We start from the raw sequence: 22,492 nt of genomic DNA on the forward strand, positions 1-22,492 counted from the left end.
CATTGAAAATACCTATTTCGAAAAATAGGATTTAAAATATTGTTCAAAGGTAAGCTAAGTGTCGATAAAGGACGTTGTTTCATAACGCTCTAATAAAAAATACAATTCAGCTTTCAACCAGGCTTTTAATTTAACTTAGCTATTTCCTTAAATCGTCTATTAAAAGCATATTGTTGTATCGTGAAATTCATTTATAAATTAACATTTCTTTTTTTTAAATGTGTAATATTAATGATGATGTACAATTGTGTGTAAAAATAAAGTTATATAAGTATTTTAATAGCATGTTTTTATGAAAACATTTAGCCTAATAGCTTTTTATCAGTAGTCATAAATATTGTCACTATATTTTTTTCTAATTTTGTCCTTAGTTCATATAACCACACAAAAAATGTCAGACCAACATTGAAAAGTTACAATATATAGAATCTATAACTGCATGATTCTAGAAAAAAAATAGTTCAGTTTCATCATTTAAGAAATACAATGTAATGACGTAACAATTCTTAAGCCGATTTTCCACGTAATTCGAAACCCATGCCTTCCTTCGTTATATAAAACGAATCAAATATACATATTAGATTTAGATTCTAGCAATTATTAGAATGGCTAGATCTATAGGCCTATTATAATATACACCATAGTTAGAGTTATGGTATTTAAACGAACCAAAAAAAAACATTCTTTCCGGTCGAGAAATCAAAATGGCAGGTGGAAAACAGAACAAGTTATCAAGAGAAGAAGAGCTTTTGCTTCAAGACTTTAGTAGAAATGTCTCTACTAAATCCTCTGCCCTTTTTTATGGGAATGCTCTAATAGTCTCCGCTATTCCAATGTGTAAGACACTTTTACTTTTAAGCCTAAATGTCATTTATCGTTAGTTCTGCAAGACCTCATAAAAATCTCCGTTGCGCTGTGTGACGTGGCGATACCTACTGGTATTTTTGTCATATGAATGGTTGATTAGAACATAATGTTGAATGAAACGTGTTATGTTCTAGTTTAAATGCTTAAGACTACCCAATTTTAAGAAGTTTTCTATAAAAATGTTGACCACTGTTTTAAAAGTTGGCTCGTGAAAATTTACCCTAGTCACAACCACATACAGAAGAAGATCTGTAACTTTGTTGGTTCCTAGCCATTTAAAAAAAATAATTCTTTAACTTTAAAAAATATGACTTAAAAAATTGATACTTTTAGTTTAGGAAAGCCAAGAGGCAAATCCTTGTAGGCTGGAAATAGCCTTAATTCCCTGGTCCCAGTCGGCTATATATTTATGGCAATTTATGCTAATGGCCCAAGGAACTGGGAATGATAAGTTAATGTTTCGTAGGTTAAATGATGTAAGTAATGCAAGTTGGTAAAGGTCATGGTTGCTAAACCAAAAAGTCTCGATTTGGAACCCTAGGGCATATGAGGCTGGGGACAGCAACTCTTCTAAGAGAGACAACTCCAAAATTAAACAACTGCTGCCTTGTAGTTTGTTCTTGGTTTGAACAAAAGCTATGGAAGCAAATCCAATACGATAAACCTGCTGAAATCTGAGTCTACGGCCTATATGGTGCATAACCAGTTGACATGGAAAAAAAAAATTGTGTTGGAGGAAATCTTTTCCATCATTACTATTAAGAAGGAAGAAGAAGAATAAAGTTCACAATGCTAGTCTATAACAATTTTTAAATTAATAGGGTCTATAGAATAAACATCAGGGGTAACTAGCATGTCAGTTTTAATCAGTTACTAATTATTGCTTCCCTAGCTATTTTTTAGCGCAATTTCCATACTGACAATTGCGATTATTAATTCGTTATTTATGGATGGATGGATGTGTGTTCGCAGCTTTAAGTCGTATCTCCTCCTCAACGAAGCAATATCGAGGACTAGTTCCAAAAGCAAATATGTTAAGCAAGTTCCGAGGATGATTGTGGGCCAAAAAAATTCCCAGAATTCCTTCCTGGATTTCCTGGAAAAGCCAAAAAAAACCTCGGAAAAATGCAGTTTTTGGCCCATATCTCGGCAACCAGACCACTTAGTGACTTGAAACATTTACCAATCGATTCCTGCCATAATTTAGAACAATATTGAAAGTTTTCAAAAATATCCTTTCGTTCGGTCACAAAAAATTAATTAAGGAAATTGCGCTTAAACTTATATTGTCACTAGACTTTTTATTAACTTGTTACAAGTATTATTCTCTTTTCATTGCTTACAAAAATCTGGGGATGCAATTTTCTTTTCTCTGTAAATATGCTAGCAATTACATCACAAGTGAGAAACAATTACAGTTTACCTTTGCCTTGCCTGTACAATTGCAATTTTTAAAAAGTAAAGATGGCTTTTTTTTACTCCCTTTTGGAAGCAAATATCTAATAAATTTTACCTGGTCTATCATGTGATGGTCACTATTGTACCCCTCATCCATGCTGCATTATATCAGTCTTGAATTTTTTTGTTAAACTGTATTTTTATATTATACTGTATTAGAACATTTTCAATGCATAGTTGAAATACAAACAGGACAAGAACTTGCAGCTTTTTTTTTTTGTTAAAATCTCATATAGTTGCATTCATAGGAAATTGGTTATCAGTAACCTTATGGTTGATTATTGCTCATCGTCAATGCATCCACCTTATACTACTTATAGTAAGATAAGCCAATAATTTAAAAATGTTTTTTCCCAGGGCTGTTTTGGCGCATACATCAAATGGATCTCTATCAGTCTGCTATCATTTTTGTGATTGGCTCTCTAATCAGTACATATTTGGTTGCATATGCGTATCGCAATGTCAAGTTTATTTTAAAACACAAGTAAGTAGGCCCTATTAATTAATTTCACTAGATTTATTTGGTGTAACAAATACCATTTTAGGCAGTTTTTATGTCATAGGCTAATTGTTTTAATATTGATGGTTAGTTATCATTTGTATTTGCATGATAATAAAATAAAAAGTTTCAGTTGGTCTACATTTTCATAAATTATTTGTAAAGAAGGGGTCGGCGTGGTCGAGTCAGTAAAGCTCATGGTTGCTAAACCAAAAAGTCTCGAGTTCGAACCCTCGGGCTGATGAAGCTTGTTAGCTGGGGACAGCCACTCTTCTAGGAGAGACAACTTGAAAATATACAACTGCTGCCTTGTTTGTTCTTGGTTGGACAAAGGCTATGGAAGCAAATCCAAAAAGAAAAGCAGGCTGAAATCGGAGTCAATGTCCTCAATGGCGCACAAACAGTTGACACGTATCCTTAATTGTGAAGGATGCATGGTCGAGTCAGTAAAAAGCTCATGGTTGATAAATTCAAAAAAGTCCCGCGTTCAAACCCTCGATCCCTTCCAACACTAAAAATTAAGATCAAAGAAGATTTGTAAATTGCAAATTTTTATATAATTGCAGCTTTTAGTTTAGGTAAGTTAATGGAATAAATAAATGTGTAATGATGTCATACTAAAATCATTTTTAAAAAATTGTCTTACAGAATTGCTTTAAAAAGAGAAGATGCTGTTGCAAAAGAAATGATGAAAAAGCTTGCTGATGATAAGCGTATGACTAAAAAAGAGAAGGATGAAAGGCAAGTTTTTTTTTTCTCTTCACTTCTGTTAAATGTGCAGCATTGTTTGGTTATCATTTCTTTCATTTTTTCACTACTATACTTTTAGGGTTTTGTGGAAAAAGAATGAAGTAGCTGACTATGAGGCTACCACCTTCTCCATCTTCTACAATAATGCATTGTACTTAGTTCTGCTAATTGTGGCATCATTTTTTCTGCTGAAAAACTTCAACCCAGTTGTGTATCCTTTACTTACAATATGGTAATAATGATGTTGGTAAATACGGGTTCTGATGTGGGCAGATCTTAAAAAGGTAAGGTTAAATAGTTAGAAAAAGTGTATTGGCATTCACAACACAGATGATGAAAGGCTGGGAAAATTCAGAAATTGTTTGCCTCCTTAACTGAATACTAGAAACTATTCACTGTCAGTTGGATCAGCTGCTGGATTGTTGGCCCTATTTTCCACTAGTAGCAAGGTTTAATATCACTTAAAGATTAAATACTCTGTGGTTTTGATAAGAATGAGTGGTGTATGTTTTCGTAGAAAACATTGCATTTAATTTAAAGTAAAAATTGGTGTCCTAACCATTTTCAAATTTATTTTGTCCACATTAAGTTTGATTGCTTAGAATGGATGTGTTCTGTTGCATTTCATTATAATAAATCTCATGTCAGTACAAGTTGTGTTCTTATTTTTAGTTTGTTTTTATGTAATTATCTAGTGAAAGGTTTTACACTACTGCAAATACTATTTTATCACCAGTAACAAGTATTGGTAGGGTCAGCTGTACAACTACTATTTATCACAATTGTCAAATTCATTTACTTCAGTTATTTTATTTAAACTAGTGTGTTAAGATAAACACTAGCAATGGTCAAACAGGCATACACAATATACCATCAGGTTCAATAAATCAATAAACATTCCCCTTTTATTGGTCTTTATTTACATTTGCCCAAAAAGTCTTATTTATTTACAACATGTGTAAAACAGGTTTGTCTGTTGTTCTTACCAAAAGGTTATCTGTATAATACAATACTTCAGTGATAGAGCTTCACTGACAGAATTCTATGCAGGAGAATGAAAGTCATTAATGCAGTCATCCATTAAATCAAACAGTTTGTAATGTGGACTACACCGTAAGCATATCTCTTTGGCCGTTTCACCTGCTTTTGACTTGATGCTGGTATCAATGAAAGGATTAGTTAGTAACAGCTCTAACATAGATGCATTTTCTGGTTCCGATGCTGCCATATGTAATGGTGTTAAGCTGCCATTTGTTTGGGCGTTTATGTCGGCACCAGCATGAATAAGAACTTGGGCTGCTTCCACACAGTTCCATCGGGCTGCACTGTGTAATGGCTGCCAACCATCTGCTGTTTTTGCTGAGATATTTGCTCCATGGGACAGGAGCAGCTGTAGAGTACAAGTACCAGTTTAGAGCTGACATGGTTTAAGTTAATCTACGCAGAAGTGGATATTTTTTGCTTTTCAATAATTGGATTTAAATCATTTTGGCACTGTTGTATCCAGGGGAGCTTATGACTGCTAACACTAACACAAATGGTTTGAGATCTGATCCTGGATTATGCTAACCGCACTCCTTGTATGCGAGTTCATTCAAACATGAACTGTACTTAAATATATTTGGGGCACAAACGGGTAAATGATATATTGGGGAGAAACTGAGATATTAAAAAATATAATTCTGATTCTTCGAAGTATATTTGGTACTTTACACATGAGACCAAGTATTTTCTTTTTGGTTATTATGATTATCAAAAGATTAATAAAACTTTACTGATTCAGGATATGCTAATAATGGTATTGTATTGATAGTTTCAATTTTTTTTTAAACCTGTAAAGTAGTAAAAGTAATCACTAATCTAGTGTGGCATATCAGTAGAGTATCTTCTTTGGACATAAACAATGCTTTGACCCCTACTCAATCCCCTGAAATGTATTTCCGCACTCATACTTCAGCTACACACATTCTTTATCATGAATATCCTTTCAGACCAGACATTACATCTGGCAGATGAAGAATTCATCTTTTTCTCTGGGATATTGAGGTCTGTCTTAATAATAGACTGTCTTTACTTTTCCCAACCTAAGATCACATACTTATAAGAAGCATTTTTAACTGTACATATTTTTGTATTTCTACCTCTCTTTAAGTTTAAGACAATTATGTAACACGAGCTGACCCGCGCTGTAACTAAGCATTCACCGCTATTTTTGTTTTATTTTCTACTTTTTATTAATTCATAATTTGTGAATACAACACTACCAATGCTGCGACTGAAATAATTTTGCTTTAAATCAGTAACTCATGAAGGGCCCTCCCTGCCGCCCCCGCGAACTCTATGAAAGCAGCCGTCCATGACGACAGTTTACAGACAACAATGAAAATCTCAAGCAGAATTTATTACCTCCCCTTAGATTTGAATAGTTTAAAAACTAAATTATCTGCCCCTAATAGCCGTCACTACAATTGTGAGCCACAGCTCGCCTGACTGGTGGGGGGTGTGGTTGGTAGCAATATGCCGAGAGAGCAGGGGAGTTATGACGTGGGCTAACTTGGTGTCTCGCATGGTCCCCATGAAGAGAATTATATATATATAGATTCTGTTGATTATATATTGTTATTCAAATTGAACAGAACTCACATGAACCATATCTTTATGGTTGTTGTATGAAGCTCTGTGTAGTGGTGTATACAGATCAGCGTCATGTGATAAAATTAAGCTTGGTGTAGTTGATAGAAGCTCACTGACCATTTCTAATTTGTTATTTTCCGCAGCCCATAATATCCTTTTTGAAGGGTCATCTGAAAAAAAACCTGATTTTTTAAAGGTCTAGGCCTAGAATCTAATTTACAAACGAGAGATTCCAAAACTTGTACATATTTTTTTAACTTAAATCACATTTAAAATAAGCTTTTACAAGATTAAAATAATGATACATTTCTAGCTGTGATAATAGAAGTCACAAAATGTACTAAAAAGACATGTTAAATATGACAACAAATTGAATGACCAACGGTCATGGTGACCTAAGAAAAAGCCATTAAAAATAAAAAGTGGACAGAAGAGACAGGCTCACTTGCTAATTCTTCTTCTGTAAACTCATCTATGTCATCCTCATCTTCATCATAGCAGCTTTTCCATAGTTTCAGCACTTCATCATTGGAAGGATTAACCAAATCCATATTAGAAATCTTGCTTTGTCATCACAAGTTGACTTTAGTTTCTTTTATCTACAATAAATTAAATTTTTATATAATTTGAAAAATTAAATTAGATATTAAAAATTATTAAGTCATTAAGTGTGTAGTATTTATTAGATTGTCTATTATTAGCCTAAAGTGATGGACATAATATTCTTTGGGGCTAAAATTAATTCTAGATCTACCTACTTCAGCCTGTGAGCCTAAAAATAAAAGTATTGATTTCTGGAATGTATCATTTAAAAATGATAGTCTACTAATTATTAGGCCAAATTAGTAATTAATATTAATCTACATTCTACACCAATATGGTTACAATGGTAGTTTCTTTTAGGCCGATGCTAGCCGGAATACGCATGCGCAATGGAGAGAAACTACGACTTGCCTTCCCGGCGATGTTTTCGATGGTACTGCGCATGTGTGTGTTTACAACCGCAGAACCCTAACACCAACCCTAACCCTACCCCTAACCCTCATTCTAGCCATAGGTCACTGCGCAGAGCTATCTTTTGCCGACTAAGTGGAGACGTTGGGGAGAAAAATCTTCCGAGTAGTCACTTCGTTTCTTCTATTGTCCGTCACAGTAACTGAGTAAGTGGGCTACTTCATACTAATAAAAAATACTTTAGTAAAATCAAATATATAATTAATATAATTATATATTGAGTATTGTGAGTATCATCTAGATCTAGAATCTAGAACTAGATAGTAGATCCTATAGGCTATTTTATAATTTTAATGAGTGAGAGAGTTAACTTGGGGGTCAACTTCTGGAAAGATCTAGATAGAATATATGGTAATCTATCGTTTTAGGTACGTAAAATCGCCCGCGACTAGTAATGTGAAAGACAGGTGACTCCTTGAATTTTAATAATTATTTCACATTTTGAGGAGGATATATGTTTTGAAAAATACAAAAATGATTCCTTGTTTCATTTATGTACCTGTTTTTAAACAACTGAATTGAAACTTTTCCGTAATAAATGAAGACTAGCGATGTTTCCAACAGATGCAGCCATGCTTATTTACTATATAGCAGCCATCTTGTCTAAGTCTTATTTTTATAAGCTTTTAGCGCCAGATTCAGGGGGAAGCCACTCTATTTTACAAATGGCTGCTGTTTATATAGGAAATCTCGCTCGCAAACACTGCTATTTAAAGTTAATTTCTGGTCTATATTGATATATTTAGCCATTGATTTAGGTTTATTATTCATTTATCTATAATATTTGACACAAATATATCACAATATACTTCTATTAAAGCCTTGACAGTGAGGCAACTTTTTCGCGCATTTCTAGCCGCGGGCGATTTTACGTACCCAAAACGATAGATTACCGAATATATATATAGATTTTCTAGATCTAGAATCTGTTCTAATCTAGATCTAGATATCTAAACTAAATCTTTATTCTAGATCTAGATCTACTGATCTAGATCTAGATCTAGTACACTAGAGTAGCTAGATCTAGTCTAGATCACTTTTTTTAAAAATCCAATTTTGGGGTGGCTGAGGATCTATCATCTAGATCTAGATCTAGATTAGACCTAATGTCTTATCTAGACTCTAAGAAAAACAAATGTAGATCTATCACGATTTTACCTAATATAGATCTAGATCTAATCTATTTAGGTATAAATCTAGATCTAGTGACTGTTACTGATACTGTGTAACGTGTAACTCACTGTAACTAGTCTAGATTTAGAGATCAGAGTTTGTTATTGTTTATGAGTGAAAACGGATTTTTTCGATTTCGTCTTTTATTTTTTATTATTATTTATAATTTTAAAACCACTAGGCTTTATGGTCCCTATATTAGGTTATTTGATTTTACTCAGAAACCACCTAAAAACAATTATTTCAATTGTGAATGGGAAGAGGCTTAGATGTTTCATTTTAATTTTAGATGGGTTCAGGTTTCTTGAGTTGTGTGGGGGTGGGGGGGCTAAAAATCATTACAAAAAGTGTGATGTGGTGAAAAGGGTATGCTTGCCACCCCTCATCCAAAGTTATTTTTACAAAGTGTTGCATTATTTATTACATATTTTAATTTTAAGATAATCAGTTACTTTGTTCTTTTTAGTACACAAAGACTTATAAAGCTCGTTATTTAATCCTTATTTAGTAGCCTACATTGTAAAGATGAATCTATTATTGATCAGGGTAAGCTGACAATTTTAGGGTACTAAATAGACCTTTTGATTTGAGATATATTTGGTTATATCACCCTAGCTAGAAGTAAATAACAGTAGCTACAGGGGCGGGGGGTGACACCTAGATGAAAAATTGCAAAATATATAGAAGAAAAATGCTTTTTGTCTGTTTAATTAATGAATAATTAGAGTTTAAAATTAAGTCTTAAAACTACATATTGACCATCTTGACAATACACATGTGTGCGTGTGTGTAATTTTTTCGGGGTGGGGGGGGGGGGGTGACACTATTAGGTACAGCACTGGTTGACATCCGTTATAGCGATACCACTTTGCCCTAGTATTGTTTCATAATTGTTTTTTGTAAATGGTTACAGCTCAATATTTTCTTAGAGTTAAAGATCACAGTAAGAGGCGTATTTACCAGGCTATATCTATATATATAATTCTCTTCTTCGAGCCGTTAGAAAACAAGCTGCAAACGCTCTCCCTACCTCCCCACCCCTACATGGTTTTAGTGAGCTGTGTTCACTCTAAATGTTTACAAGCAGAGCCAACGATTTTAAACGTAGGGGGGGGGGGGGGGAGGAGGGGTGGAGGGAAGGAAGGGGGGTGGTTATGGTCCTTAACGAGCTACTTATAGTGTTTTAAAGAAATATTTTCAGTGTCAGCGTTGGTACTGTCGAATTCACAAATTATGAATTATTGAAAATTAGAAACAACTAAATAGCGGCGTATGTTATGCCGCGGGCCGGCTCGTTAATATTAAAGAGTAACATCTGTTTTATATTGTGATTCAATTGTTCAAAATTTATTGATATTTTGTTCTTCTTATTTTGTGATATTGAATTATTGGAGGGGATTAATACATCTCAACATGTTATATACTATAAGACCAGTTAACTCCAGGTTTTTTTGTTTGGATGTGCTTTTATAGCCTTTATATAGATAAGAGAATCTGCAAAGCAGTAATTATTTGTAATCATAATCATTTCCTGCTTGTGCCCAAAACACTTAGGGCAGATGAAATAGAGTTTATCTGTTTTCAATGACGTCGGCATCCAAGGGGATAACGTGGTCAGCACTTTGATCAGCCGCTTTTGTTACCCTTATGTCAGTTAGGTACCCATCAGAGCTGCATGGACTCAGTGACATTCTACTGACTAGAACACGGATTCAAACCCAAGACTCTCGGGTTAGCAGTCTAGCTCTCAACCACTAGGCCACGCCGTTCCCAGTTAATAGTAATGTAGGGTGGAATTTCCTCTAAATTATTACATGTTAACTGTGTTAGGCACCATATATATTATGGCCTGTTGACTTAAATTTCGCCTGCTTTTTGTTTTCATGAATTGTTCTACAGGTTTTGGAACAATCTGCAAGGCAGCAATCTAGATGGGTTGCTGTCTCCAGTTTATAAGCCCCATCTGTCCAGGAGTCTCAACTCTGAACTTTTGGTGTTAGAAATCATGCGCTCTCCTGCACATTCACAGAGGGATTTATTTCTGATCACTTGGTTAGTGTAGAATAAAGGAAATAAAGAAAATAAAGTATTAAAAATAAAAGAATTGCACCTGCACATTCACACAAAGACTTTAAAAGTAAATATGCACACTTGTGTATTTGGTTTTACATAGCTTTAATCAATGTCACCGTGGTGTTCAACATCATATTGCACATCTTCCTTTTGAATGTTTTTATCATCATATGGGATTGAATTTGATAAATTATATCTTTGTTACTGCCATTTCTAAAATATGCATACCGGTATTTTAAATTATATATTTACAGCTTGGAGTGGCTAAATAAATTCATTTAAAATTGATGGGTATGGAGATTTCTTTGGAATTTTCTTGAGGCTTTTTCTGAATCTTGATGATCAATGAACCCTGAGGATCCATAGTTGATGTTATTGATTTGGTTTCCAAATCCTGAAATAGACAAGTGTGTATACCTTCATAGTGTGCATTCTGCTGTTGTATCTGTTATACACCCAGTCTACAAAGGTGCTAAACAGTCCTAAAGAGGTGCTTAAGCCTGTTTCTTATACCCCCATTACTATACAAAGGTGTTTTAATCTCTATTTTAATTTTATACGTTGTTCATAATTTTTTAAAAACTAAATGCAAACATTAAATAAGAGAATTTCTATCAAGCAAATTAATAATTGATACTGAGTACTAACACTGGACAAGTAAGAACATTTTACCTCTGGCAACTTGTATGTTCTTTGGAATGTCCTGACCACAGATCCATGATTGTCTTCCTTCTGTGCATGCTTTGCATCGACAGTCAAGCTGTTAGCAGCTACAGTCAGCGTCACTTCACTGGGCTGATAGAATTGCAGCGCAAGACGGATTTTGTATTCTCTCTCAGTATTAGATATCTAGAAAATAAATACAAACATTCAGCTGGGATGGGATGTCAGTGAAAAGAATTATATAGAAATCATATCAGCTATTAACACTAGTCCAAATTTTGATTGAAAAATAATAGTACATATATTTTAAAAAGACAACAGCATTGAGATAAAAATAATAATGTATCATCATCTGTACACAATTGTGTAGTGGTAAAGATACTATATGATGTATACAAATAATATACTTATGGTGAGACTTATAAATAGAAATAGGTAGGGTTTGAAATAATATTATTGGCAATACTATCTAAAATAGGATTTAACAGTTTTTTACTTCTAGTCAAACATAGCTTAGAGTGAGGCCACTTGACTATTTAATGAACATGTTTACTTCAGGTACTAGCCTTTTTGTTTCTCTAACAAAGCCATATTTAAAATTAGCTGACTAGAACTAAGTTATATTGAAAGCAATAAAACATGAAAAGTGTAGATATCATAGCGAGCGAATAGGGTAGAAATACAACAACAAAAATTAAAATACAGCAAGGATATATAACAGGTTTATTTGCTGTGGCAGGCCCTATTGTTTTAGTAGTATTGTTGTCTGGATTCAATTGAATTTGAAACAAAGCATGACTACATTCTGATAAAAAGTCTGTTTTAAATATTCATTTAGGTTTAGATAAAAACCTCAGTTCACTAATAAATTGTAATGTTAAAGGTGTCAATACAACATGACTCTTGCTTTAAATTTAAAATAAATAATAATACCTCTGATTCACCAACTCGTGAAACACCTTGGCCTTGCTGTTGCTGAAAGTTACCCTGATGATCTTGAAAATGATGTCTTGGCAGACTGCTGCTAAAGCATGATGATGGGCATAGTGGGCTATAATGGTTACTACTGCAGCAAGACTTGGCGTCAAGAAGATCGTCAAAACGCAAGATACTCATGTTTACAAATTCTTCGTTGATGTTGCCAGATATTATGTTACAGTATGAGTAGTAGTTGGTCCTGGTAGTATGTAGTTACTATGATGTATTGCTATGTTATGCCCTTGCCTATGCCACAATCACAGTGTGTGTGAAAGTCACTGAAAGTGTGATAACACTGGACTGAGTAGGAGTGAATGTGTGTGCATTAGTATTTAGTGTGTAGCCCAATGCTCAAATCATATTGTGAGAAATAAATATAGATCTGTTTATTTACTAACTAAATTAATGTTATGTACTTCTTAGTACTAAGTTTAACTTGACTATTATTAACCTAAGTCAAAGTGTATAAAGTGTATTCAACTTTTGGTACTGTTCTAGATTCAAGCACTAGATCTAGATTTCTAATACTTTTACTAACTGGGTATAGGCGGGTGTAACGACAACAAACTTCAAAGGCACAAAGGGCAAGACCTCTACTTCACTACTAAAAGTACTACTACTAACTAACTAGATCTACTACACTACAAAGTACTACAGTACTACATACTAGACTAGTGGGTAAAACTCCATTTTAGCGTATTTTATTTGCTGCTTCCCGCTCACCTCCGGTTGAGCGTATTTATTATAAACACAACTAAAACACACAAAAATGTTGGGAAAACACTAGAATTAGAGCTATATCTGTATCTACTTAAGAAAAGGTAAAAAAAAACCATTAAAAAGCATTAGGACAGTTTCAATTTAATAGCATGTGATTATCAGTGTGATTGTCAACGGGAGAAAAATCCCTACACCGTCGAGGGTTCACCTTGAGTTCACATACATTGTCTTTAACTATCTGCAAATGTTATAGCTTGGGCAATAGTTAATTTGAAATTGTGTTGGCCTCAGTTTTGGGGTCATTGTGAGTTAATAACAGTTTTTTAATGTATCATGTGTGGGAGATAATTGCAACAATACAAACTTAACTGCCTTGCAATTGTGAGTTTCGTACTTCTCCCATTGCTTATGAAAATCTTAAGCTCTTAACTGACACGCGAACATACATAATAAAAATAAATAAACATAACATAGCACATTCAATATTCCAAATTTGGATTTTTCTAAAGTTTTGACAAAAGTAAATTACCAAAAACTAAAACAAAGATTTAAAAAAAATTAGATAAAACATTAGTTTAGCGTCGGTTATATTCCGGAATCGTATAGCAGTAAAAAACAGTAAAACAATGCCAAAGTCTATCACACACTTCCGGAATTCACCGGAAGTACTGTAAACCATACTTTATTTGGCGTCATCTTTTATTTTTATACAGAATGTTTAAAATTTGGATAGATTTATTTTTGTAATCATTTTTACATTTTGTAATCATTTTTACTATTTTCGTAATCTAGATTTTTTTACTTGGCCTAGCAGCTAGATATCTAGCTAGATCTAGATCTAATTAATTAATGGTCGCAAATCCGCTGCAAGCCAAAAACATTAAAAAATTAAATTATACTATTAGGCCTATAACATTTGACTTCATTATTTATATTAATATATGTTGTTTTTTTTTGTTTTTTTAGATCTACTAATTTAGATCTACTATTATATAAAGATTATATTTATTCTTGTTTCCTTTTGTTGATTATTTAAACTTAAAAAAATTAAAACAATTTACTACAATCGACTTTCAATTTATTTATATTTCAATGGTCAAATAAACCATGGTTTACCGTAACTCTAGTTACCGAAACTCAACAAACATTACGCGATAATTTCCGACGCTAAATTAAGGTTTTACCAGAAATAAGCCCAATGTTTTCCTAACGTGTTTGTGTTTTCGGTTGTGTTTATATAATAAAATACTAAAAATACGTTAATCTGGACGTGAACGTGGAGCGGGGAATAAAATACGATAAAATGAAGTTTTACCGACTAGATTTCACCTAGCTAGAGCTAGACTTAGACTTAGAGTTAGAGTCTACCTGTCCTGTCCTAGACCTAGTCTAATAACTAGGTAATCTATCGTTTTGGGTACGTAAAATCGCCCGCGGCTATTAATGTACGAAAACGTTACCTCATTGTCAAGGCTGTAATAGAAGTATATTGTGATATGTTTGTGTCAAATATTATAGATAAATGAATAATAAACCTTAATCAATGGCTAAATATATCAATATAGGCCAGAAATTAACTTTAAACAGCAGTGTCTGCAAGCAAGATTTGCTATATAAACAGCAGCCATTTGTAAAATAGAGTGACTTCCGCCTGAATCTTGCGCTATATGTCTATAAAAATAAAACTTTAACAAGATGGCTGCTATAGTAAATGAGCATGGTTGCATCTGTTGGAAACATCGCTGGTGTTCATTTATTACTGAAAAGTTTTAATTCAATTGTTTAAAAACAGGTACATAAATGAAACAAGGAAATATTTTTGTATTTTTCAAAACATAAATCCTCCTCAAAATTTGAAATAATTATTAAAATGTAAGGAGTCACCTGTTTTTCACATTACTAGTCGCGGGCGATTTTACGTACCTAAAACGATAGATTACCAATAACTAATACTAATAAATAATAAAGTATAAAGAAACAATCTGAGCAACATTAAAGCTAAAAACTAAACATGAAACAATTTGAAAATCCCTACATTATTTTAAAATCATGCCTTAATTTAAGGCCTAGGCTTGAGGAAGGGCACCGACAGGGCGATATTACTCCGGACTTAATCTAAATGCTATTCTTCTTGTTATCTTGTAATTAGATTCTAGATCCAAACATATTGATACCGGAAGTTGCCACGATATTTTCAACAACAGTTCTAGATCTATATGTTTTTCTGTCGTATTTCTTTCGGGCTAGAAATAATCTAACTCAATTTTAATTTGGCATTAAGTTTTTATAATTTTTTCTACTTTTAGATATTTTTTTAAAAAACTATAAACGTTTTCGTGATTACCTAAATTCTTGTTTAAAACGTATTTTAATATTTAGAAATATGTTATGTGAATACGGCAAACTGTGACTAAATACATCAGACGGTAACGCATCACATGTTTTAAGTGTAATTTAAGCGTACAATAAATTATCTGTCTTTGTATTATAACCCTCAAACCAAATTAAAAATAACAATGGGCTTACTGTAATCCCCTTCATTCGGGAGTAATCTGATTTAATAATTTTCTTAATTAGGCCTATTATTATCAAATAAAGAAAATGCGCGAAGACAAAAGCGCAGCCAGGAGCGTACTCGGGGTTACTATAACCAACATGAACTCCAAAAGGACACAAAACCTCAATTTTGCGATCTTAAAAGAACCGATCTTAAATAAGTGCTTTTATAATGGGGAGGGGGTTCAAATTTCCTTCATTAAAGCTTATAGGTTACATGTAACTTTACTATCTGTGATCACATCAATTACATATGATGCTCTATTTAGAAAGCATTCAAATTATAGCATTCAAAAAGCTAATACAAATATAAAACTTAAACTTTAAATGAAGGTCTTAGTGACTTGATATAGGCTAATCGTCGTTTTAAGTATCGCAGAAAACTCAAGTAATATTTCATTACTTGTAACATTGGAATAAAATTTGCGAAAGATGCACGCGAGACATCTGCATCTTTATAAATAAACTGAAAATTTCAATTACGGGAATACTAATGATGTCTCAATAAATACGACAGCAAAGTAACCATAAAGGAAAATACTTGTAAATAAACCGGTAGTGATCTCCCCTAAACTTTCTCGAATATTCTTATATAAAACAACAGGGGATGGTAACTGGGGATATAGTTATGATTTTTAATCCATTTTAAATACTTAAACTTTTAAAAATAGAATAGAATCTCATAAAAAAAACATTGCGCACCAAGCAAACGCCGAATAAAAACGCGTATAATAGTGCGCAATATTATTAGTACTTTAAAAATTTACATTAGTTTTTTGAGAAATCGGAAGTAGCGTAAATTACTACTTCCAGTCAACGGAAATTACTCAAAATTTAACAGAAGGTAGAGAATTAGATCTTTTACTTACATGTGAAATTTCATTTATCTATCTGAAATAGTACTCAAGTTATAGGCTTTTAAAAAATTCAAAGTAGGAAAAGTACCACTTCCGGTTATCGGAAATCGCTCAAAAGTTGATACGGATCTACGATTTTGATAAAATACTTATATATGAAATTTCATCAACCTAGCTGTAACGGTACTTAAGTTATCGTGTTTACACACGGACAGACAGACAGACAGACAGACACACACACACACAGACATACGGACAAGATTGCAAAATTATGTTTTTCCGTATCAGTGAGGTGTAAAACGTCGAGATTTGTAAAAATCTCGATTTTTTTTTTTTGCACGATTACAATACTTTCTCTATACTACGTATATACGAGAAAGTAAAAATGTAAAAAATGATCCACATCAGTCCAACGATGCGTGTGAATCAACTGGCTGACAGGCAGACTGACCAGCGGCGTAGTTAGGGGAGGGCGGGAGGGGTGGCCGACCCTATGTGGCTAGGGATAGGGTTGGGGTTGTCGTTGAGATTAAATATTTAGCTAGGGTTATGCATAGGATATGGTTAAAGTGTATGTCAAGGTTAACATTCATTGGGTAATGGTTAGGAAAAGTTTGGTGGTAGCCAAGGGTGTTCTGAATATGCTAAAATGGTAAGACGCAAAAGGTTACAAAAACTTCAATTTGATGAAAATGGAGTATGGAAATGCTGCTAATGATCTCATTGCCTTTCATTTTCGCCTTTGATTGAAGATGAGATGTCCACTGGAAAATTACTGAAAATACACGGAACTCTTTGAAATTACCTCCACTACTTGAAATCTATTAATAACACTGTACTTCTAGATCTATGTCGTTGATGCAGAAGTCTGTTGCAGGATCGTTTCATGGTCTTCGTAGGCCCAACTGGCAACTGCGGTCGTGACACGTACACCTGATTGTGTAATGTTTATATCGCAATAAAAATGGAGATGGTTCCATTCAGTTTAAAAATAGAAGTCTCAAGACTTCTTAATTCGAAAAACCGTCATTTTAATACACTATAATTATAATCATTTCTCATTATGCATTAGTAAGTTATTTTGCATCAGTAAGTTCCCGTAACACATTAGTATGTTTTTATCCCGTATTACTACATTTTCATTACATATTAGTAAGTTTTGGTTATACAATAGTAATTCCTGTTCAGGCTTTTCGCTTCTTTCACACATTAAACAAAAAAGACTACTACAATTCTCTCATCATATGAGTATTCCCAGACGTTGCGCTACGGCACCTAATTAATCCCCAACTTTTGTATTATATATTTACTTTAACACCAGTGGCTCCTAACCTTGTTGGGTATACTGAACCCCAGATGTTCCATATGAGCATTTACCAAACCCAGTACCCTTCTTAATAGGAAACAAAACAAGTTAATAAAAAATCTAGTGACAATTGAAGCGCAATTTCCTTATGTTATCCATAACAATTTTAAATCGAGATAAATCATTTATTCAACAAATAAATAATGCAACACAAGTAGTTTTAATAATTCAAAACAAAATAGAAAAAAATATTTATTAACGAGATTTTAAAAAATTTGCGGACGTGTAGGGGGTATTTAGTTATCGCGCTCTCTATATTGCTATATAGTACTGTAGTGTATTATGTATAATGTAATTTAAAAAAAAAATTGTGACCGAACGAAAGGATATTTTTGAAAACTTTCTTCGGCAATATTGTTCTAAATTATGGCAGGAATCGATTGGTAAATGTTTCAAGTCGCTAAGTGGTCTGGTTGCCGAGATATGGGCCAAAAATTGCATTTTTTCGAGGTTTATTGGCTTTTCCGGGAAATCCAGGAAGGAATTCCGGGAATTTTTTTTGGCCCACAATCATCCTCGGAACTTGCTTAACATATTTGCTTTTGGAACTAGTCCTCGATATCGCTTCGTTGAGGAGGAGATACGACTTAAAGCTGCGGTAAAGCTGCGGACACACATCCAGAAATGACGAATTAATAATCGCAATTCCAGTATGGAAATTGCGCTAACAATTCCAGTATGGAAATTGCGCTAAAAATATATTTAAAAAGAATTCAAAACATGGGTATATATTTTATTGGTGCATAAAATGACCATTGCATCAGCATCACTATGATTATAGAATAAGACCATTAAAATATGGCTCCCTAAGCCTTGGTTTTGTGCATGAACATGAGAAACACTTGTTCTAAGGTGGTTTGCTGAATGGTGTAGTGCTCTAGGTCGAGATCCTTTTTAGCGGTCTCCATCTTGTCAAACAGGGCAGACAGGGGAACGATTCCAGCAGGCACTTGCAGGTGGAGGTACAGATCCATTTGGCTGAATACCTAATTGTTCAAATTATAGAGAGAGCCACTTCTTATTTAGGAATTTATATATATATATATATATATATATATATATATATATATATATATATATATATATATATATATATATATATATATATATATATATATATATATGTATGCTAGACCACCTCGTACCCTTAATCTTTTAGTCCCTATAATATCTTATATTATTTTTATAACAAGAAAGACACTCGTGAAAACTCACTAGAGCATGTTTATATACCTGTAGTTATTTTATTACATACGAGCCGACCCGCGGCATATCATACGCCGCTATTTAGTTGTTTTATTTTCTACTTTTCAGTAATTCAGAATTTGTGAATTCGACAGTACCAATGCTGCCACTGAAAATACTTGCTTTAAAACACTATCAGTAGGTCGTTAAGAACGATACTACCCCCCCTCCTTTCCCTCAACCCCTACCCTACCCCCCCCCCCCCCCCCTCGTGAAAGCAGCCTCCTCTAAGTTATCTCCCCATAGTTTAAAATCGTTTCAAATAAATTATCTGCCCCTAATAGCCTTCACTAAACCCGGCTCTACGATGTAAACATTTAGCGTGAACCACAGCCCACCAGACCATGTAGGGGTGGGGAGGTAGGGAGCGCGCTTGCAGCTTGTTTTCTAGCGTCTCCCAGAAGAGAATTTTATATATATATATATATAGATTATAAGTTTTTAATTGGTTCACAATGTCTATTTGTTTGTGGGAAGTGGCAAATCTTGTAAGTTAGTTTTGACCCACTTCTAATGCAGCGATTTCGTTCAAACTTTCCAGATAAATTTGTCTCCGTGAAAGTTCAATAATATCTATTTTGTAATCTAATTAGACATTAGTTTAATAATTAAATTTAAATTTTTTTTAAAATTTCAATAAAAGGGGAGGCAACTAGATTAATTATTAGCGATCGCTCTAAAATCTAAACTGACTGTCGCCGGTGAACTGTTTTTTTTTTCACGGCTGAGTATTTTTGCCCGAGCGCCTAAGAAGGTGCAGATATTTCTCTAAAATGTAATTTTTATTATATTCATCGCATTTAAAGCTTAATAAACTTAATTTTTTAAATGTTTTTACATTTTTAAAATTATTTTCTCTCACCTCGGCCTGAGGAAAGATGCCCTTCAGGTGTTTGATGACGTCATCCACGGTGAATCCAGACTCAGGCTTCAGGTGTACAGTGATGGTAAAACCCTGGGCGTATTTCGTCTTGAGGTGCTGGGGGCTGCCCAGACAGAGGAGTCTGCCTTTGGACATGATGGTCAGTCGCGTGCACAGCGTCTCGCACTCCTCCATGCTGCAGATATGATACAGACGCTCACGTTTTGATACTACAGTAGAGAGCACCAGATCTACATTTCAATAGGAAATGGTCGTAAATGTTCCATTCTACGCTACAATAGGGAATTTTCGATTCTACGCAAAAATAGGAAATGGTCGTAAATGTTCCATTCTACGCTACAATAGGAAACGGTCGTAAATGTTCCAATCTACGCTACAATAGGGAATGTTCGTAAATGTTCCATTATACGCTACACTAGGAAATGTTCGTAAATGTTCCATTCTACGCTACAATAGGGAATGTTCGTAAATTTTCCATTCTACGCTACAATAGGGAATGTTCGTAAATGTTCCATTATATGCTACAATAGGAAATGGTCGTAAATGTTCCATTCTACGCTACAATAGGGAATGTTCGTAAATGTTCCATTCTACGCTACAATAGGGAATGGTAGTAAATGTTCCATTCTACGCTACACTAGGAAATGGTCGTAAATGTTCCATTCTACGCTACAGTAAGAATTGTTCGATTCTACGCTACAATAGGAATGGTCGATTCTACGCTAGAATAGGAAATGTTCGATTCTACACTACAATAGGAAATGTTCGATTCTACGCTACAATAGGAAATGGTCGTAAATGTTCTATTAGACGCTACAATAGGAGATGTTTGTAAATGTTCGATTTTACGCTACAATAGGAAATGTTCGATTCTACGCTAGAATAGAAAGTCTTTCTTCTTCTTCTTCGTTCTTAATTTTAGTGTTGGAAGGGATTCCGTCCGACTCGACCACGCTGACCCCCTAATAGGAAATGTTCGATTCTGCGCTACAATAAGTATTGTCCGACTCTACTCTGAAATAGGAAATGTTCGATTCTACGCTACAACAGAAAATGTTCGCTTCTACGCTACAGTAGGAATTGTTCGCTTCTACGCTACAGTAAGAATTGATCGCTTCTACACTACAGTAAGTATTGTTCGATTCTGCGCTAAAATTGGAAATGTTCGATTCTACTCTAGAATAGGAAGTCTTTCTTCTTCTTCTTCGTTCTTAATTTTGGTGTTGGAAGGGATTCCCTCCGACTCGACCAAAATGAGCCCTCTGGTAAATTATATTTTTTTCTATATAAATTAAATTATATTTCTCTTTCATTGGGAAGGGAGGTTGGAAGGGAAAGTGTAAGTGCAATGCTACCTCCACCCTTACCCCCGAGAAATGTGTAAGAGACACCGTTCAGATTCTACGCTTGTGAGCAAGTGGGATAGTGTTCTATATTTCCAGTGGGGGTGGGGGGGGGAATGGTGAGTGGTGAGGGAGTTGAAGCTAGGCAGGCTAAGTGTGTATAGAGCCTATGAGTGTGTGCACTTTCTGCCAACCATCTGTTTCAGAAAACGTGTGTGGGAGCAGACGAACCTATGTGACGTCAGGATCTGGGTAGAGCCGAGAGATCGCATCGTCTTCAGCAAGTCCCAGACGGCACGTTTGGCCACAATGTCCATTCCTGTCGTCGGTTCGTCGAGCAGCAAAAATTTGGGGTTGCCCATCACCGCGATCGCAATGGATAATTTGCGTTTAGTGCCAGAGCTATATATATATATATATATATATATATATATATATATATATATATATATATATATATATATATATATATATATATATATATATATATATATATATATATATATATATATATATATATATATATGTATAAATAACTATATATATATATATATATATATATATATATATATATATATATATATATATATATATATATATATATATATATATATATAAATATAAATAAATAACTATATATATATATATATATATATATATATATATATATATATATATATATATATATATATATATATATATATATATATATATATGTATATATATATATATTATATATATATATATGTGTGTTGTTGAGAGTGCATGTGCGTGTGTGTTAATCTGTCTTGAGTTAATAATTTTTTTCTGTTAAAAAATAACATTTATTCTTTGAATGATATATTGCCTTTTAAACATAAATGTTTTTCTTAATATGGGAAACATTCAAAATACCGAACTAAAAAAAAATTAACCTATATTTACCATTACGAATAAACTTTAATGCAAAAAAAAAATGTAAATAAAAATAGTTATTGCGATAAAAACAACCCAAAAAAATAATAATTATATATGCTAAATACCTCAATATTTTAGCCTGTTTGTCAGCATATGGTTCCAGCAATACCGCTTTTAACATGTAGTCGATCACCGTTTTCAGATTGTTGCCGGAGTAACCTCTTAGACGACCGTATAAACTCAGAGACTCTCTAACAGTGAGCTCTTCGTGGAGGTAATCACTTTGTGGGCAGTAACCAATCAGTGTATAGATCTGTGACAGATGAGATATAAGCAGAATTTATTTCAGGCATTTCATCTAAAGGTGGGGAGGGGGGGGGGGGGATGCCCAACGGAGAAAATGAAAAAAAAAAAACCGTTCGCAGACAAAAAAATACGCAAATACAAATTAATCATACTAATACACTTTAGCTTTGTCGTGGAAAAAATCTTTTATTATGCTACAATGTAAATTTT

General features: G+C 33.7%; 4 protein-coding genes across 5 annotated transcripts in view; 1 reads left to right on the forward strand and 3 right to left on the reverse strand.

The window, feature by feature from the left end:
- Nucleotides 1–661: 661 nt before the first annotated feature.
- LOC131952118 (translocon-associated protein subunit gamma) lies at nt 662–4,229 on the forward strand. The gene is made up of 5 exons (XM_059314642.1): nt 662–837; nt 2,683–2,809; nt 3,473–3,565; nt 3,654–3,785; nt 3,960–4,229. The coding sequence occupies exons 1-5, from the start codon at nt 705–707 to the stop codon at nt 4,027–4,029; spliced, it is 555 nt and encodes a 184-aa protein (XP_059170625.1). The 5' UTR covers nt 662–704; the 3' UTR covers nt 4,030–4,229.
- A 110-nt stretch (nt 4,230–4,339) lies between these two features.
- LOC131952110 (ankyrin repeat domain-containing protein 49-like) lies at nt 4,340–8,435 on the reverse strand. Its single transcript, XM_059314632.1, has 4 exons — nt 8,381–8,435; nt 6,654–6,807; nt 6,218–6,378; nt 4,340–4,964 (listed from the first exon to the last, which is right to left on the reverse strand). Exons 2-4 carry the CDS (start codon nt 6,757–6,759, stop codon nt 4,617–4,619), a joined length of 615 nt encoding a protein of 204 aa, XP_059170615.1. The 5' UTR covers nt 6,760–6,807; nt 8,381–8,435; the 3' UTR covers nt 4,340–4,616.
- Nucleotides 8,436–10,572: 2,137 nt separating this feature from the next.
- LOC131952128 (heat shock protein Hsp-12.2-like) lies at nt 10,573–14,971 on the reverse strand. Of its 2 annotated transcripts, none has more exons than XM_059314654.1 (4): nt 14,865–14,971; nt 12,065–12,387; nt 11,141–11,317; nt 10,573–10,862 (listed from the first exon to the last, which is right to left on the reverse strand). In XM_059314654.1, the coding sequence occupies exons 2-4, from the start codon at nt 12,245–12,247 to the stop codon at nt 10,743–10,745; spliced, it is 480 nt and encodes a 159-aa protein (XP_059170637.1). In that variant the 5' UTR covers nt 12,248–12,387; nt 14,865–14,971; the 3' UTR covers nt 10,573–10,742. The 2 variants fall into 2 exon arrangements, with proteins under 2 accessions (XP_059170637.1, XP_059170645.1); XM_059314662.1 differs by having other exon boundaries at nt 12,065–12,409.
- A 3,443-nt stretch (nt 14,972–18,414) lies between these two features.
- LOC131952165 (ATP-binding cassette sub-family A member 2) overlaps nt 18,415–22,492 on the reverse strand; it is a 44,337-nt gene continuing 40,259 nt past the window's right edge. The window contains exons 25-28 of the mRNA XM_059314722.1: nt 22,102–22,289; nt 21,311–21,481; nt 19,716–19,911; nt 18,415–18,594 (exon numbers count right to left, since the gene is read on the reverse strand). Coding sequence (XP_059170705.1) covers nt 18,415–18,594; nt 19,716–19,911; nt 21,311–21,481; nt 22,102–22,289 — 735 coding nt within the window. The remainder of the gene's footprint in view (nt 18,595–19,715; nt 19,912–21,310; nt 21,482–22,101; nt 22,290–22,492) is intronic.

Source organism: Physella acuta, unplaced genomic scaffold (assembly GCF_028476545.2).
Source record: "Physella acuta isolate Inbredline_101_S28 unplaced genomic scaffold, ASM2847654v3 ptg000070l, whole genome shotgun sequence".
NCBI classification, from domain to species: domain Eukaryota; kingdom Metazoa; phylum Mollusca; class Gastropoda; family Physidae; genus Physella; species Physella acuta.